The sequence below is a fragment of the Heterodontus francisci genome, chromosome 3 (genome assembly GCF_036365525.1).
Source record: "Heterodontus francisci isolate sHetFra1 chromosome 3, sHetFra1.hap1, whole genome shotgun sequence".
NCBI lineage: Eukaryota > Metazoa > Chordata > Chondrichthyes > Heterodontiformes > Heterodontidae > Heterodontus > Heterodontus francisci.
The window spans coordinates 80,551,098-80,569,347 of NC_090373.1; the positions used below are offsets into that span (position 1 = coordinate 80,551,098).

Here is an 18,250-nt window from a genome sequence, read left to right on the forward strand (position 1 = left end):
ATAGGTAGGTGGTTAGGAAATATAGGGACAGGCGGGGATGTGGTAGGGAACATGGGATTAGTGTAGGATTAGTATAAATGGGTGGTTGATGGTCGGCACAGACTCGGTGGGCCGAAGGGCCTGTTTCAGTGCTGTATCTCTAAACTAAGCGGGAAAGGGAAGAAGAAAAAAGCATGCATCATGAATCACTTACCCTGGAATGCATATACTGCTGAAGTAATAACCTGAATTCTGAATTTTGCTGAGCAAGGCTATACCTATCAGCCTGTAAGTTTGCTCTTTTGACCAAGACATTGCTGCAAAAGAGAAGATGTTAAACTCTATTCATTAAATATTAACACAGTAATTTTAATATATTCACAAAAGCCATCTTGAACTAATATCAGTGAGGATCATCAGGACCATTATCAAAATAGATTTGACAGGGAGTAATATAAGGCAATATCAGGGCAGATGACCAAACGCTTGGTCAAAGAGGTAGGAGCATCTTAAAGGAGAAATTAGTGGTGGAAAGATGGAGAAGGTTAGGGAGAGAATTCCTGAGCTTAGGGCCTTGGCAGCTGAAGGCACAGCCAATGGTGGAGCGATTAAAATCAGGGATGCTCAAGAGGTCAGAATTGGAGGTGCACAGACATCCCAGAGAGCTGTCGGGCTGGAGGAGATTATAGAGATAGGGAGGGACAAGGCCATGGAGCGATTTGAAAACAAGGGTGAGAATTTTAAAATTGAGGCATTCTTTAAATCCAAAACAGGTCAGTCAGCAGTATCAGTAAGTGGCTTCTTTGGACTCCTTGTCTCGAGAGACAATGGGTAAGCACCTGGAGGTGGTCAGTGGTTTGTGGAGCAGCGCCTGGAGTGGCTATCAAGGCCAATTCTAGAGTGACAGACTCTTCCACAGGTGCTGCAGAAAAATTTGTTTGTCGGGGCTGTTACACAGTTGGCTCTCCCCCTGCGCTTCTGCCTTTTTTCCTGCCAACTGCTAAGTCTCTTCGACTCGCCACACTTTAGCCCCGCCTTTATGGCTGCCCGGCCGGCTCTGGCGATCGCTGGCAACTGACTCCCACGACTTGTGATCAATGTCACAGGACTTCATGTAGCATTTGCAGACGTCTTTAAAGCGGAGACCTGGACGGCCGGTGGGTCTGATACCCGTGGCAAGCTCGCTGTACAATGTGTCTTTGGGGATCCTGCCATCTTCCATGCGGCTCACATGGCCAAGCCATCTCAAGCGCCGCTGACTCAGTAGTGTGCATAAGCTGGGGATGTTGGCCGCCTCGAGGACTTCTGTGTTGGAGATACGGTCCTGCCACCTGATGCCAAGTATTCTCCGGAGGCAGCGAAGATGGAATGAATTGAGACGTCGCTCTTGGCTGACATACGTTGTCTAGGCCTCGCTGCCATAGAGCAAGGTACTGAGGACACAGGCTTGATACACTCGGACTTTTGTGTTCCGTGTCAGTGCGCCATATTCCCACACTCTCTTGGCCAGTCTGGACATAGCAGTGGAAGCCTTTCCCATGCGCTTGTTGATTTCTGCATCTAGAGACAGATTACTGGTGATAGTTGAGCCTAGGTAGGTGAACTCTTGAACCACTTCCAGAGCGTGGTCGCCAATATTGATGGATGGAGCATTTCTGACGTCCTGTCCCATGATGTTCGTTTTCTTGAGGCTGATAGTTAGGCCAAATTCGTTGCAGGCAGCCGCAAACCTGACGATGAGACTCTACAGACACTCTTCAGTGTGGGATGTTAAAGCAGCATCATCAGCAAAGAGGAGTTCCCTGATGAGGACTTTCAGTACTTTGGTCTTCGCTCTTAGACGGGCAAGGTTGAACAACCTGCCCCCTGATCTTGTGTGGAGGAAAATTCCTTCTTCTGAAGACTTGAATGCATGTGAAAGCAGCAGGGAGAAAAAAATCCCAAACAGTGTGGGTGCAAGAACACAGCCTTGTTTCACGCCACTCAGGATAGGAAAGGGGTCTGATGAGGTGCCGCTACGCTGAATTGTGCCTTTCATATTGTCATGGAATGAGGTGATGATACTTAGTAGCTTTGGTGGACATCCGATCTTTTCTAGTAGTCTGAAGAGACCACGTCTGCTGACGAGGTCAAAGGCTTTGGTGAGATCAATGAAAGCAATGTAGAGGGGCATCTGTTGTTCACGGCATTTCTCCTGTATCTGACGAAGGAAGAATAGCATGTCAATGGTCGATCTCTCTGCACGAAAGCCACACTGTGCCTCAGGGTAGACACGCTCGGCCAGCTTCTGGAGCCTGTTTAAAGCGACTCGAGCAAAGACTTTCCCCACTATGCTGAGCAGGGAGATTCCACGGTAGTTGTTGCAGACACCGCGGTCACCATTTTTATAGAGGGTGATGATATTGGCATCGCGCATGTCCTGAGGTACTGCTCCCTCGTCCCAGCAGAGGCAAAAAAGTTCATGTAGTGCTGAGAGTATAGCAGGCTTGGCACTCTTGATTATTTCAGGGGTAATGCCGTCCTTCCCAGGGGCTTTTCCGCTGGCTAGAGAATCAATGGCATCACTGAGTTCCGATTTTGTTGGCTGTACGTGGCTGCTATGTCCAAATGGTAACAAAATTGTAAACATTTATCCAAATATCCATAGATTATTAATAATAGAAAGGAATAACATACATAAGCACAGGACTTAAGCACATGATCTAGGTTGATACTTCAGTGAGTGCTACTCTGATAGAGGCACCATCTTTTGGATGATACAGTAAAAACTGAGGCTTACCTGCATATTCAGTAAACCTAAGATTCCATGACACTCTTCAAAGAAACGTGGTATCCTAATTTTCCTAACCCAGCCAACATCACCAAAAAAAATGAACTGGTTATTTATTTCATTTGTCATTTGCAGAAAATTTGCTGTGCATAAATCAGCTGTTGCATTTGGCTGCACACAACTGTGACAACCCTTCAAAGAACAAAGAACAAAGAAAATTACAGCACAGGAACAGGCCCTTTGGCCCTCCAAGCCTGCGCCGATCCAGATCCTCTATCTAAACATGTCGCCTATTTTCTAAGGGTCTGTATCTCTTTGCTTCCTGCCCATTCATGTATCTGTCTAGATACATCTTAAAAGACGCTATCGTGCCCGCGTCTACCACCTCCGCTGGCAACGCGTTCCAGGCACCCACCACCCTCTGCGTAAAGAACTTTCCACGCATATCCCCCCTAAACTTTTCCCCTCTCACTTTGAACTCATGACCCCTAGTAATTGAATCCCCCACTCTGGGAAAAAGCTTCTTGCTATCCACCCTGTCTATACCTCTCATGATTTTGTACACCTCAATCAGGTCCCCCCTCAACCTCCGTCTTTCTAATGAAAATAATCCTAATCTACTCAACCTCTCTTCATAGCTAGCGCCCTCCATACCAGGCAAAATCCTGGTGAACCTCCTCTGCACCCTCTCCAAAGCATCTACATCCTTTTGGTAATGTGGCGACCAGAACTGCACACAGTATTCCAAATGTGGCCGAACCAAAGTCTTATACAACTGTAACATGACCTGCCAACCCTTGTACTCAATACCCCGTCCGATGAAGGAAAGCATACCATATGCCTTCTTGACCACTCTATTGACCTGCGTTGCCACCTTCAGGGAACAATGGACCTGAACACCCAAATCTCTCTGTACATCAATTTTCCCCAGGACTTTTACATTTACTGTATAGTTCACTCTTGAATTGGATCTTCCAAAATGCATCACCTCGCATTTGCCCTGATTGAACTCCATCTGCCATTTCTCTGCCCAACTCTCCAATCTATCTATATCCTGCTGTATTCTCTGACAGTCCCCTTCACTATCTGCTACTCCACCAATCTTAGTGTCGTCTGCAAACTTGCTAATCAGACCACCTATACTTTCCTCCAAATCATTTATGTATATCACAAACAACAGTGGGCCCAGCACGGATCCCTGTGGAACACCACTGGTCACACGTCTCCATTTTGAGAAACTCCCTTCCACTGCTACTCTCTGTCTCCTGTTGCCCAGCCAGTTCTTTATCCATCTAGCTAGTACACCCTGGACCCCATGCGACTTCACTTTCTCCATCAACCTACCATGGGGAACCTTATCAAACGCCTTACTGAAGTCCATGTATATGACATCTACAGCCCTTCCCTCATCAATCAACTTTGTCACTTCCTCAAAGAATTCTATTAAGTTGGTAAGACATGACCTTCCCTGCACAAAACCATGTTGCCTATCACTGATAAGCCCATTTTCTTCCAAATGGGAATAGATCCTATCCCTCAGTATCTTCTCCAGCAGCTTCCCTATATCTGTTAAGGCCCCAGCTATTTCCTCTCTCGCTTCCCTCAGTAACTTGGGATAGATCCCATCCAGACCTGGGGACTTGTCTACCTTAATGCCTTTTAGACTACCCAACACTTCCTCCCTCCTTATGGCGACTGGACCTAGAAAAATCAAACATCTGTCCCTAACCTCAACATCCGTCATGTCCCTCTCCTCGGTGAATACCGATGCAAAGTACTCATTTAGAATCTCACCCATTTTCTCTGACTCCACGCATAACTTTCCTCCTTTGTCCTTGAGTGGGCCAATCCTTTCTCTAGTTACCCACTTGCTCCTTATATATGAATAAAAGGCTTTGGGATTTTCCTTAACCCTGTTTGCTAAAGATATTTCATGACCCCTTTTAGCCCTCTTAATTCCTCGTTTCAGATTGGTCCTACATACCCGATATTCTTTCAAAGCTTCGTCTTTCTTCAGCCTCCTAGACCTTATGTATGCTTCCTTTTTCCTCTTAGCTAGTCTCACAATTTCACCTGTCATCCATGGTTCCCTAATCTTGCCATTTCTATCCCTCATTTTCACAGGAACATGTCTCTCCTGCATGCTAATCGACCTCTCTTTAAAAGCCTCCCACATATCAAATGTGGATTTACCTTCAAACAGCTGCTCCCAATCTACATTCCCCAGCTCCTGCCGAATTTTGGTATGGTTGGCCTTCCCCCAATTTAGCACTCTTCCTTTAGGACCACTCTCGTCTTCATTAACTGTCAAAGGCTTTGGAAATCTTTAAGATGTGCTAAGGTGCCACATTAGGCAAGTTCTTTCTAAACCAAGATCAAAAAATCTTTGAATTCAGGAACACCTATAATTTGTTTATACTTGTAAACTTTGTCTCAGTAGGAAACTATAGTAGTGTCAACAACAGTACATCATCGTAAGCGTGAACTCTCATGAACTGTTTCTACTCCTTTCTGCATTTTTGGGTCTTTGCTTATTTTCATATTCTATTATTTTAGTTCTCATGTCCTAGATCACTCTCAGGTGAGTCCCAGTTCGCTATAGCTCCAGATGTATTTATCCTCACTTTGAAATCTAAATAAGTGTTCGGTAGCACGCATGAGAAACAAGCAGCCAACCATCTGGCAAATGCTTTTAGTTGTTGGACTTAGCCTATGCCTACCGAAGGCTTTGTTTCATCTTCATAAGTATTAAAGAATCACATCAATTTATCGCTTTAAAAGATGAACAACCAAATAAGTAAAGCCTATGATATAGTTATATACTTACAGTGGATATCCTACTCCCAATTTCGGGACAAAATAATAAAAGAATTCAACTCGAAGAACTAAGCTAACTCTTTGTGTAAATGGCTAGATGACCCGGCACACTGTATTCCTGGCCATCATTTTTGTATACTTGTACTTTTGCAATTTAATAATTTGCTTCTTTTCCTTGAATTGCATATCATTTTGGGAGCCTAATAAATCCAGATGGTTTCTGATGAATTCAAACTGAATTTTTTTCTTTCAGAAGTTTCAAACTGGTCCCTCCAATTCAACAGATAATAAGCCTTTTGGGTCCCAGAGGAATTATCAAGACTTCCTGGATTTTGAATATCCCTTAATATCCACTTAAATATAAAAGGGAACTATCAGCCATGTGGAAACTAATGCCCAATCAGACAGCATTTGAGTTATTTTCTGTCTAGACTAAAACTAATAAAACTTTCAACATTGTACCAAATAAGCTTTGTACAGGAATCTGAACTACACATGGATTTTAACTGCTTATGTATTGTGACTGGAGTCAAAGAAACAACCAGTAACCTAAAGCTACAGAAAAGTCCCTAATTTCTGTTATGCTACTGTCATGCCATTGCCAAGCCTTGCCAATTTGGTCAGGCCCCCCTATGTCACTGACACAAACAGCAACATGGATGGAGAGCAATATTAATTTCCCAAGCTCCCTAGCTTGTTTCCTCCCTTCTCCCCAATGTACTATGTACCCAAAATCTAAAGCAATTGAGGTATATGACGGCATATATATAATTGCACAGGTGAAGGAACTGCAGATGTAGAAATATGGAAATATGGAAAGTGGTGAATTCCCACTATGAAATTACAAAAGGGATGTAGCAAGTATGGAATATGTATCAAAGTAGATTGTTGGATGTTTCTTTGAGAAGAGCAGGTAGCAGAAGATGGTATATCAGGCATTTTCAAATAACAAAAATTTCACCTTAAGATTTTCTGTGCAGTACTCACATGAATTCTAAATAGAACTATCAACCCAAGTAGGTCGATAATGCAAATCAGTGCATGAAATAATTTGTGACTTAAATTAACCTTTGAATAATGGTTGTAGCATTTTGACATTATAATAAAATATGCATCAAGACTGCACTTAAAGAATAATACTAAGAATTGGGACATTACAGTGATACAATGCATTGGTGGTTCAAGGATGAACAGTCATACCTATAAATTCTGAATATCAAGTGTGCTGTCAGGGGAAAGCACTAAAGTCAAAGTCAAGTGCTGCCACACAAAGAAGTGAAACTCTTCATGTGCATCCTTTACTGAGACAGGGTTTGTAGCAATGTTTTATGCATCCCTTTAGTTGGAGAGTTGTGAGTTGCATAAGGGTTCATTTAAAGATGGGGTAAAAAAAATTGACAATTATTATATGGCATTCAGCATTATAAAACACATAAAATCAGTTTTACAAAAGTGTGAGAAAAAGAGATGCATATATTGAAAATGAGACCTCTGGCTTAAAAGATAAAAATAGTACGCTGCTGTTCAGTTTCAGGGAACCAAATGTGTGCTGAATTTGACATTTCACAACCATTTGCTGTGCGATATACTTACTAATAATTTTCCAGTGCACCTTCTAGACAATTCCAGGTCTTCAATTTGTTTTCAGGGATGACCTTTGTCATGGCATCCCAGTAAGCACTATCCTCAGAGCTATCCCTCTCCTTCATAGTGGTCAATTTGGGCTGCGATTTTTCCCTGAAGAAAATAAACCTAATAAAACCTTGTTGGGAAATTATACCATATTGTGTTCACATCTTTCATTATTGGTCATTGCCAACTTGCAAAAGCACTGACAAGAAACAGCTGAAAAGATCTTCTGCAGTTTGCAGAGTTACTTTAATTTTTTTCTGATCATTTTGTAATACTTAGGAAAAACATTGTAAAAATAATTAAAACTATGATGGTCTTATTTGTGTTTATTAAGATGATGATGGTACTAAAGAAACATATAAAACCAAGCCTGAAGTTTTCCCTTAATAACATTGCACAGTAGTAAAAAAAAACTAGACATTTAAAAACGGCTGTCAAGAAATGGTGACTGCATTAACTTTCAATAATGTTGATTGACTACACTCATTTCAGGGAAGAAATAAGTTTTGTTTATTTTCTACTTGCTACTTTGAAAGCTGGTGGCCAGGAATATCACATGCTCTGTGAGATCAGTATTTAGAAGAAAGTAAATGTATATAAAGACAACGTCAATAGAAGCTTTAAAGATGAGAGGCAAGCGAACAAAAGACATCAGAACGAAGGCTCCAAAAAAAATTATATTATCTAGCCACAGTTTAAGAGAGAAAATCTTGCACTTATATAGCACTTCTCACGACCACCAGACATCTCAAAGTGCTTTACAGCCAATGAAGTACTTTTGAAGTGTAGTCACTGTTGCAATGAAGGAAATACAGCAGGCAATTGGTGCACAGCAAACTCCACATACAGCAATGTGATATTGACCAGATAATCGTTTTTTGTGATGCTGATTGAGGGACAAATATAGAGCATGACACTAAGGATAACTCCCCGACTCTTCTTCAAAATGGTGCCATGGGATCTTTTACATCCACCCAAGCAGGCAGGCAGGGCCTCGGTTTAATGTCACACCTGAAAGACGGAACTGCCAACAGTGCAGCACCCCCTCAGTACCGCACTGAAATGTCAGCCATGATTTTTGTGCTCAAAGCTTGTTGTGGGACTTGAAACCAGAACCTTGAGACACAGAGGCGAGAGTACTACCAACCAAGCCATGGCTGACAGTTAATAGAAAGAGTGCTTACTGAAAAGACAAACAAATGCTTGTAAAAAGGATTGAAAAATCATGATTTTAAAACCAATTGGTATGAGACTTCTTGGGGCTAAATAAGGATTTTTTTTCCCCAAATGATAATCCTTGCAGCTTCACTGAAACAATGCACATTTTCAGTATTCTCCCCTACCTTACTACACTGTGTCCGTGATTTATTATTTTTCTTTTATTGTTTTAAACTAGTGTTTCCATCTGTCTTGGTAAGAATCTTCACTAAGAGGGATTGCTATTTATCTTGCATGGCAAAAATATACTTTTTTTTATTCGTTCTTGGGATGTTGGCATCACTGGCAAGGCCAGCATTTATTGCCCATCCCTAATTGTCCTTGAGAAGGTGGTGATGATCTGCCTTCTTCAACCACTGCAGTCCATGTGGTGTTAAGGAGGGAGTTCCAGGTTTTTGACCCAGCAACAGTGAAGGAATGGTGATCTCGTTCCAGGTCAGGATGGTGAGTGACTTGGAGGAGCACTTACAAGTGGTGGTGTTCCCATGCATCTGCTGCCCTTGACCTTCTAGGTGGTAGAGGTTGTGGGTTTGGAAGATGCTGTCAAAGGAACCTTGGCACGTTGCTGCAACGCATCTTCCAGATGGTACACATTGCTGCCACTGTGCGCCGGTGGTGTAGGGAGTGAATGTTGAAGGCGGTGGATGGGGTGCCAATCAAGCGGGCTGCTTTGTCTTGGATGTTGTTGGCCTTCGAGCGTTGTTTGAGCCGCACCTTCCCATGCAAGTGGACAGTATTCCAACACACTCCTCACGTGCTTTGTAAATGGTGGACAGGCTTTGTGGAGTCAGGAGGTGAGTTAAGTGCCACAGAATTCCCACCCTCTGACCTCCTCTTGTAGCCACAGTATTTATATGGCTGATCCAGTTAAGTTTCTGGTCAATGGTAACCCCCAGAATTCTGATGGTGAGGTATTCAGCGATGGTAATGCCACTGAACGTCAAGGGGAGATGGTTAGATACCTTCTTGTTGGAGATGATTATTGCCTGGTACTTGTGTGGCGCAAATGTCACTTGCTACTCATCAGCCCAAGCCTGGATGTTGTCCAAGTCTTGCTGCATGTGGGTGGAAGTGAGGTCTGAAAGCCTAAATGTTACCATTGCCAAAAGGTGGGACACCTTTGTGCAGAATGTTGGAAGTTGCAAGGTAAACCCATGGGACTTATTGGGGTACACAAGGCCAATACAGAGAAAGAGGCCCTGATCGAGAGTACAAAAGATCAAGCTGTACCTCTGACTGCAGCTGTAAGGTCAAGTAAAAAAAACAGTGTGGGGAAACGTGACTAAGATACCTGAGAACCATAGGGAATTCTTGTCAAAAGGAAAAGTAATTGTCTATCACTCAAGTGAGGCAGGTAAATCTATAGTTATACTCAGGGATACAGGAGCCACCCAAACACTTTTGCTGGGGGAAGGCATGACTTTTCCACCAGAGAGTGCACTGAATGCCAAGGTTTTAGTGAATGTTATCGGCGGGGAGTATATATCCATACCTTTGCATCGGGTGCACCTAGAATGTGACCTAATGTCTGGAAAGGTAATCATAGGAGTTGTCCATAGTTTGCCTGTAGACAGAGTTGACATACTCCTGGGGAATGATTTGGCCAGAGTGAAGGTAGTAGCTTCTCCAGTAGTCATGGAAAGACTAAGTGAAGTCAAGGAGACAGAGCGGTTGCAGGAAAAGGTTCCAGGAATTCCTCCTTCATGTGCAGTGACCCGAGCAATGGCTAAACAACTTCCAGCATCGGAGGTCAAATTGGTCTCACAGACAGATATTTGGCTATCTGAAACTTTTTGGGGGGATTTGGATAATCCGAAGGAAATGTTCAGTAAGTCTTTTCTGATCAAGGCTCAGCAAACCGATCCAGAGTTAAGTAAAGTGGCACAGTCTGTTCAAACTGAAGCTGAAGCAAAGGGAGCTCCGGAATTCTACTATATTAAAAATGAGACTCTGATGAGGAAGTGAAAACCTCCTCACAGACCTGCGGACAAAGAATGGATGGTAGTTCACCAGATAGTGGCACCACCAGGAAATATTAAGAACAGCCCAAGAAATTCCTAAAGCATGACATGTGGGGATCCAGAAGACCATATAAGTCGAGATTTTTACTGGCCAGGTATTCACAAGAAGATGGCAGTTTTGTTAAATGTGCCATACGTGCCAGATTGTGGGAAAGCCACAAGGTGCAATAAAACCAGCACCTCTAATTCCCATACCAGTTTTTGCGAATCATTTAGTAGGGTGCTGGTAGACGGTGTGGGACATTTACCAAAAAGGAAAGTGGGACATCAATCTTCTTTGGCCTCCTTATCTTGAGAGACAATGGGTAAGCGCCTGGAGGTGGTCAGTGGTTTGTGGAGCAGCGCCTGGAGTGGCTATAAAGGCCAATTCTGGAGTGACAGACTCTTCCACAGGTGCTGCAGAAAAATTTGTTTGTCGAGGCTGTTACACAGTTGGCTCTCCCCTTGCGCTTTTGTCTTTTTTCCTGCCAACTGCGAAGTCTCTTCGACTCGCCACACTTTAGCCCCGCCTTTATGACTGCCCGCCAGCTCTGGCGAACGCTGGCAACTGACTCACACGACTTGTGATCAATGTCACAGGACTTCATGTCGCGTTTGCAGACGTCTTTAAAGCGGAGACATGGACGGCCGGTGGGTCTGATACCCGTGGCAAGCTTGCTGTACAATGTGTCTTTGGGGATCCTGCCATCTTCCATGAGGTTCACATGGCCAAGCCATATCAAGCGCCGCTGACTCAGTAGTGTGTATAAGCTGGGGATGTTGGCCGCCTCGAGGACTTCTGTGTTGGAAATACGGGACCTGCCACCTGATGCCAAGGATTCTCCGGAGGCAGCGAAGATGGAATGAATTGAGACGTCGCTCTTGGCTGACATACGTTGTCCAGGCCTCGCTGCCATAGAGCAAGGTACTGAGGACACAGGCTTGATACACTCGGACTTTTGTGTTCCGTGTCAGTGCGTCATTTTCCCACACTCTCTTGGCCAGTCTGGACATAGCAGTGGAAGCCTTTCCCATGCGCTTGTTGATTTCTGCATCTAGAGACAGGTTACTGGTGATAGTTGAGCCTAGGTAGGTGAACTCTTGAACCACTGCCAGAGCGTGGTCACCGATATTGATGGATGGAGCATTTCTGACGTCCTGTCCCATGATGTTCGTTTTCTTGAGGCTGATGGTTAGGCCAAATTCATTGCAGGACATCAATATATATTCACTATTCTGGATATGGCTACCCAGAGGCCATTCCCTTGAGAACAATTTCTGCTAAGGTAATGGTAGAGAAGTTAACACAGTTCTTCACAAGATTTTTTTTTTATTCATTCATGGGATGTTGGCTACACTGGCCAGGCCAGCATTTATTGCCCATCCCTAATTGCCCTTGAGAAGGTGTTGGTGAGCTGCCTTCTTGAACCACTGCAGTCCATGAGAGGTAGGTACACCCACAGTGCTGTTAGGAAGGGAGTTCCAGGATTTTGACCCAGCGACAGCGAAAGAATGGTGATATAGTTCCAAGTAAGGATGGTGTGTGACTTGGAGGGGAACTTGCAGGTGGTGGCGTTCCCATGCATTTGCTGCCCTTGTCCTTCTAGTTGGTAGAGGTTGCGGGTTTGGAAGGTGCTGTCGAAGGAGCCTTGGTGTGTTGCTGCAGTGCATCTTGTAGATGGTACACACTGCTGCTACTGTGCGTCAGTGGTGGAGGGAGTGAATGTTTGTGGATGGGGTGTCAATCAAGCGGGTTGCTTTGTCCTGGATGGTGTTGAGCTTCTTGAGTGTTGTTGGAGCTGCTCCCATCCAGGCAAGTGGAGAGAAATCCATCACACTGCTGACTTGTGCCTTGTAGATGGTGGACAGGCTTTGGGGAGTCAGGAGATGAGTTACTTGCCACAGGATTCCTAGCCTCTGACCTGCTCTTGTAGCCACAGTATTTATATGGCTACTCCAGTTCTGTTTCTGGTCAATGGTAGCCCCTAGGATGTTGATAGTGGGGAATTCAGCGATGGTAATGCCATTGAATGTCAAAGGGAGATGGTAGATTCTCTCTTGTTGGAGATGGTCATTGCCTGGCACTTATGTGGCACAAATGTTACTTGCCACTTATCAGCCCAAGCCTGGATATTGTCCAGGTCCTGTTGCATTTCTGCATGGACTGCTTCAGTAACTGAGGAGTTGCAAATGGTGCTGAACATTGTGCAATCATCAGCGAACATCCCCACTTCTGACCTTATGATTGAAGGAAGGTAATTGAGATGAAGCAGCTGAAGATGGTTGGGCCTAGGACACTACCCTGAGGAACTCCTGCAGTGATGTCCTGGAGATCAGATGATTGACCTCCAACAACCACAAGCATCTTCCTTTGCATTAGGTATCACTCCAACCAGCAGAGAGTTTGCCCCCTAATTCCCATTGACCTCAGTTTTGCTAGGGCTCCTTGGTGCCACACTCAGTCAAATGCTGCTTTGATGTCAAGGGCAGTCACTCTCACCTCACCTCTTGAATTCAGCTCTTTCGTCCATGTTTGAACCAAGGCTCTAATGAGGTCAGGAGCTGAGTGGAACCCAAACTGAGCATCACTGAGTAGATTATTGCTAAGCAAGTACTGCTTGATGGCACTGTTTATGACACCTTCCATCAATTTACTGATGATTGAGAGTAGACTGATGGGGTGGTAATTGGTTAGGTTGGACTTGTCCTGCATTTTGTGTACAGGACATACCTGGGCAATTTTTCACATTGCCGGGTAGATGCCAGTGTTGTAGCTGTACTGGAACAGCTTGGCTAGGGACACGGCAAGTTCTGGAGCACAGGTCTTCAGTACTATTGCCGGAATACTGTCAGGACCTTTGCAGTATCCAGTGCCTTCAGTCGTTTCTTGATGTCACGCGGAGTGAATTGAATTGGCTGAAATCTGGCATCTGTCATGCTGGGGACTTCAGGTGAAGGCCGAGATGGATCATCTACTTGGCAATTCTGGCTGAAGATTGTTGCAAATGCTTCTGCCTTATCTTTCACACTGATGTGCTGGGCCCCCCCATCATTGAGGATAGGGATATTTGTGGAGCCACCTCCGCCAGTTAGTTGCTTAATTGTCCACCACCATTCACGGCTGGATGTGGCAGGACTGCACAGCTTAGATCTGATCCGTTGGTTATGGGATCGCTTAGCTCTTTCTTTTGTATGCTGTTTATGCAGTTTGGCATGCAAACAGTCCTCTGTTGTAGCTTCACCAGGTTGACACTTCATTTTGAGGTATGCCTGGTGTTGCTCCTGGCATGCCCTCCTGCACTCTTCATTGAACCAGGGTTGGTCTCCTGGCTTGATGGTAATGGGAGAGTGGGGGATATGCCAGGCCATGAGGTCACAGATTGTGGTGGCGTACAATTCTGCTGCTGATGATGGCCCACAGCACCTCATGGATGCCCAGTTTTGCATTGCTATCCCATTTAGCACGGTGATAGTGCCACACAACATGATGGACGGTATCCTCAATGTGAAGGCGGGACTTCGTCTCCACAAAGACTGTGCAGTGGTCACTCCTACCAAGACTGTCATGGACAGATGCATCTGCGGCAGGCAGATTGGTGAGGACATGGTCAAGCATCTGGACCATTGGGATCTCTTCAGGGACAGATGGGACCTTTAACTGGTGTAGGTGCGGTTGTGGGCGTGTGTGTTGGGTTATTTAGAAGGGAATATATTTATCCTTTCATATTTCAACCTGCGTGTTAATAAGCTTTGCATCTTTATTGATGCATCAGCTTCATTGATGAAAACCTCTTCCTGCTCTGTTGGTTCCATCTTGTTTTATAGCAAATTAATAATTTTGTTGATTATTATAAAGATACCTGGTTGGCAGATTTGTATTCTGAAATTGATACATAAAAGTATATAATTGGCCATATCCATAATTGGTTAAAATATTTTTAAATGTATGTTGTGACCAGTGGAGTAGTGGGACTAGGGTGAGACAGTGTATTCCTCTAATCTCGGTTGTAACAAGAGTCATGCTTCATGTTGTTTCTTCATAGAATAAACGGTGGGAGTGCCTTTAAGCCTTTGTTCTGGTGTCTTTTGTCAGTTTGTCCCACTTCTTGCAGCTTCTCTTGACCTTGTCTTTATATACACTTATTTTCTTCCTAATACTGATTTCCAACACATGTCTGATATTCCTGGCCACCAAAATAGCGAGTAGAAATTAATCAAAGCTTATTTCTCCCCTGAAATTGGTGTCATCAACCAATATTAGTGAAAGTTAACACAATTACAATATTTTTTTAAATGCTCCCGTTAAAGGCTTATTTAAGAAAATAATCTAATAGTGCAGTACTGAGCCCTACAGGCTATGCAAGTTAGGTAACCTTAATTTGGACAGCAGTCGTGGCACAAGTGGTCTGAGGGTTTGCACTCCTCATCACTATGTAGTGAGCCACTCTGTAAAGTCCATATGAATGCGAAAACTGCATCGGTCTTGGCTATGATTATGTTTGCTCCCTGCTCCCGTGCCAAGACTTACCATATTGGGTACTACAGAAATGGCCACTTGAATAAGGGCTGCCAGGGTCCATGCAACTGAAACTCAGTGTAGGTTACTGCCTCCAGAAGACAAAGATAGAAAAAAGAAAGTGGGAAAGTCTCTTTATCGGCAAAGAACGGTATAGAGTTATGAGTTGTAAAGGCTTTAAAAAAATCACACACCTTGGTTGCTGATTCTCTTCAAGGAAAAGTCGTAGAGTTTTGAGGATGTCATTAGGGTGAACAAGTTCTAAATGCTGCTTGGTCAGCACATCTGCGCAAGCAGCAGCTTCTTGCTCATCAGCTTCATTTATACAAACTTCTTCGAGCTCTGTTGGTTCCATACCATCATCTTGCTCCTCTGCATGATCTTTGACTTCTTCTAGTACCTCTCGATCAAGTTTCTGCAACAATACTTCAGTGGCCTAGAAGCAACCAATACACATACTTACAAGACAAAAAAATGCTGGAAATACTCAGCAGGTCTAGCAGCATCTATGGAGAGGGAAACAGAGTTAACACTTCAGGCTGATGACCCTTCATCTCCATTTATCTCTCCATAGACGCTGCCAGGTGTGCAGAGTATTTCCAGCATTTTATGTCTTTATTTCAGATTTCCAGTATTCACAGTACTTTGCTCTTAGATTATCTTCATTTAAAAATGCTGTATGCTCAGAAATAGATATAACATCCTCACATCAAAAAAAAGCATTCCATTACACACCAAGGTCTTCTATGAGAAATGTTACTTCCTTTAGGTTAAATAGCAAAGGAAAGCGATTAATACTATTATTTTATTTTTTTTCCTTTATGGAATCACATGAGCCACAATAACGATAAATGTTTAGCCCAGTGTGTCACAGGTATAGATGGAAATTCTGGTGGAAAAGCATCCAAAGTCACAGGGAATGCATAGTGGCTGCTCTTGAGGGGCAGGGTAAAGTGTAAAAATCCTTCAATTCCCCAATCCTAATGAGAATTTCCAGCATGTTAGATGGGACTAGAAGAATCCTATTTGCTCACAAAGCATTCCACAAATGTGTCCAAAGCTGGATAAATTCACCCTAAAAAAAGACATAGGAATACACACATTTTTCAAATATTGCTATTACCCAAATAATATGAATCCAAGTACCGTAGATCATGGCGTTTAAGTCGATTTGGCATCTAAGTCAATCCCCTTTTCAGCCACGACATGCTATACTCACATTAGTAGTCACCCTCAATTTTTCACCCCACAAATGCACGTTTTGATTTCTTTATAATTGGGCGCGAGGGATCAAGCAGGCGATACAGGCTGTGTTGCAAAGATGCACGGGAGTTTAAGACATGTCCACACAGAGCAGACCCTGTGTGGCAAATGATGAAGAGAAATGGGTCCTCCAGCAAATAAAATGAACTATGACGCTGGTTTCCATCATAAAAGTCGTAACATTTGCAAACTCTGCTGCAGCAAGGGAATTTGGTGTTAGCAAAAAACTTGTGTGAGAATAGAAGAAGGAATCCACCCTGAAAAGATACCCAAGACCAAATGCGCCATGAGAACAGAGACCAGTTACTGGTTTGATCTTGAGAAGCATATATTGGAATGGGTCCTCGAAACTCATCAGAATGATTACATGGTCACCAGAAATGCAATGCGTATATACACACTTAAGTGGGCCAGCAAAGATTGCTCAGAGACTACCAAAAGACCTCGATGCCAAAATTACCAGTAGACAGTGATTCATCATCAGACAGCAGCAAAAACACGAGTACCCATTATGTCACATTGGCAACATGAATGAAACGCCCATGAATTTTGATATGCCCAGCAACCAAACTGTGGAGTGGAAAGGTTCAAAAACAGGTCTAGTGAAAACTATAGGACATGTGAAGACAAGATTCACGGTGGTACCAGCCTGCATGGCCGACGGAACAAAATTAAAGCCTATGGTAATTTTCAAATGTAAAACCATGCCAAACATCAAGTTCCTTGCAGGAGTTTTTGTTGTTGGATGAATGAGGTATAATTTGCCGCACTGTGTCCCACTCGTCCATCACCCACCATACTCATCTTCAAGATCCTCTACTATCTTGCCCTAACTTACCTCGGCAATATCTTTTAACCTACAAACCCCTCTATATACTTCATTCTTCCCACTATGGCACTCCCATCTGGGAAACCAGACCGGAAAAGACATGTAAATAAAGGAAACAGAGCTAAAAATTGGTCCACATTGTTATTCAGATGTGGGGGGTTGCGATTCATGACTTGACCACAACCATTCCAGTGGAGATAGGCAGCATGCAAATTTGGTGCTGCCATCTCATTTACCTGATAGTACCATAGGGCTGAGCATCTGTCGTGCTGCTGGCTGCCTCAGCATTCAGCCGAACAGCATGTACTAATAGCGTATGGTGCAGACAGCCCTCTGTTCTTAAAGGCAGCTGTTCCTCTTAAAGGAAAGCTGCACTGAATTATAGGAGGCTGCTGCTGAATATTATTGCTGCAATTATGAACAAGGAAAATGGTATACCGGGGCAGAAAGAGGGTCCCAGGGCAAAGGATGGGGCACTGGAGGCATTAGTGATGGAGGTGGACAGGAGAAGGGATGCCATGGGTCTGCAGGGGCTTCAGCCAAGTGATCAAGATCAGTGAATGCATCTTCACATGGCATTTCCTACCCACTATAACACCAGCCTCTCACCCTGCTCAATGCACCACACCCCCATCATTCACCCACTCCTTCACACCCAGGACATGCATAACATTCAAATACCTCACCTCATCCTCAAACACCTACCAATGCTGCCAGCCTTACATCCATCTCTCTGACTCCACATGCCACCAGCTATTTGGCCATGGTAGGTACATCACTCAAACACAGTCCAACACAATCACTGACATTTTCTCTCTCTTGCAGGGCAAGGTGGAACACAATAGAAGGGAGCAGAGCAGAGCCAACAGAGGACAAGGACGCCTGCATCTCCTAGGCTTGACAGAGGAGATAGTTCTCTGCACCTTGGGGCCAGCTGTAACATGCAGCAATAATATTCAGCAGCAGCCTCCTATAATTCAGTGCAGCTTTCCTTTAAGAGGAACAGGCTGTCTTTAAGAACAGAAGGTTGTCTGCACCACACGCTATTAGTACATGCTGTTCGGCTGAATGCTGGTATCCAGTGTCATTCAGCATGTTCAGGTCAACAGTATGTTTCTGCCTTATGCCCCTTCTCAACTCCCAGCTTATCCTCATCCTGCTATCTGGCATGATGAGCATGCTGCATATGATTTCATCATGGATCTCTAGCTTTCCACCCCATCCCT

The 18,250-nt window shown here is 44.0% G+C and overlaps 1 protein-coding gene across 3 annotated transcripts in view; it reads right to left on the minus strand.

Moving 5' to 3' along the window:
• Window positions 1-18,250, minus strand: part of drc1 (dynein regulatory complex subunit 1 homolog (Chlamydomonas)) — a 111,757-nt gene that overhangs the window by 11,322 nt on the left and 82,185 nt on the right. The window contains exons 14-16 of one of the 3 annotated variants that reach the window (XM_068023706.1): window positions 15,127-15,368; window positions 7,160-7,303; window positions 194-296 (exon numbers count right to left, since the gene is read on the minus strand). In XM_068023706.1, coding sequence (XP_067879807.1) covers window positions 194-296; window positions 7,160-7,303; window positions 15,127-15,368 — 489 coding nt within the window. The other 2 variants (XM_068023696.1, XM_068023687.1) reach the window with 2 other exon arrangements.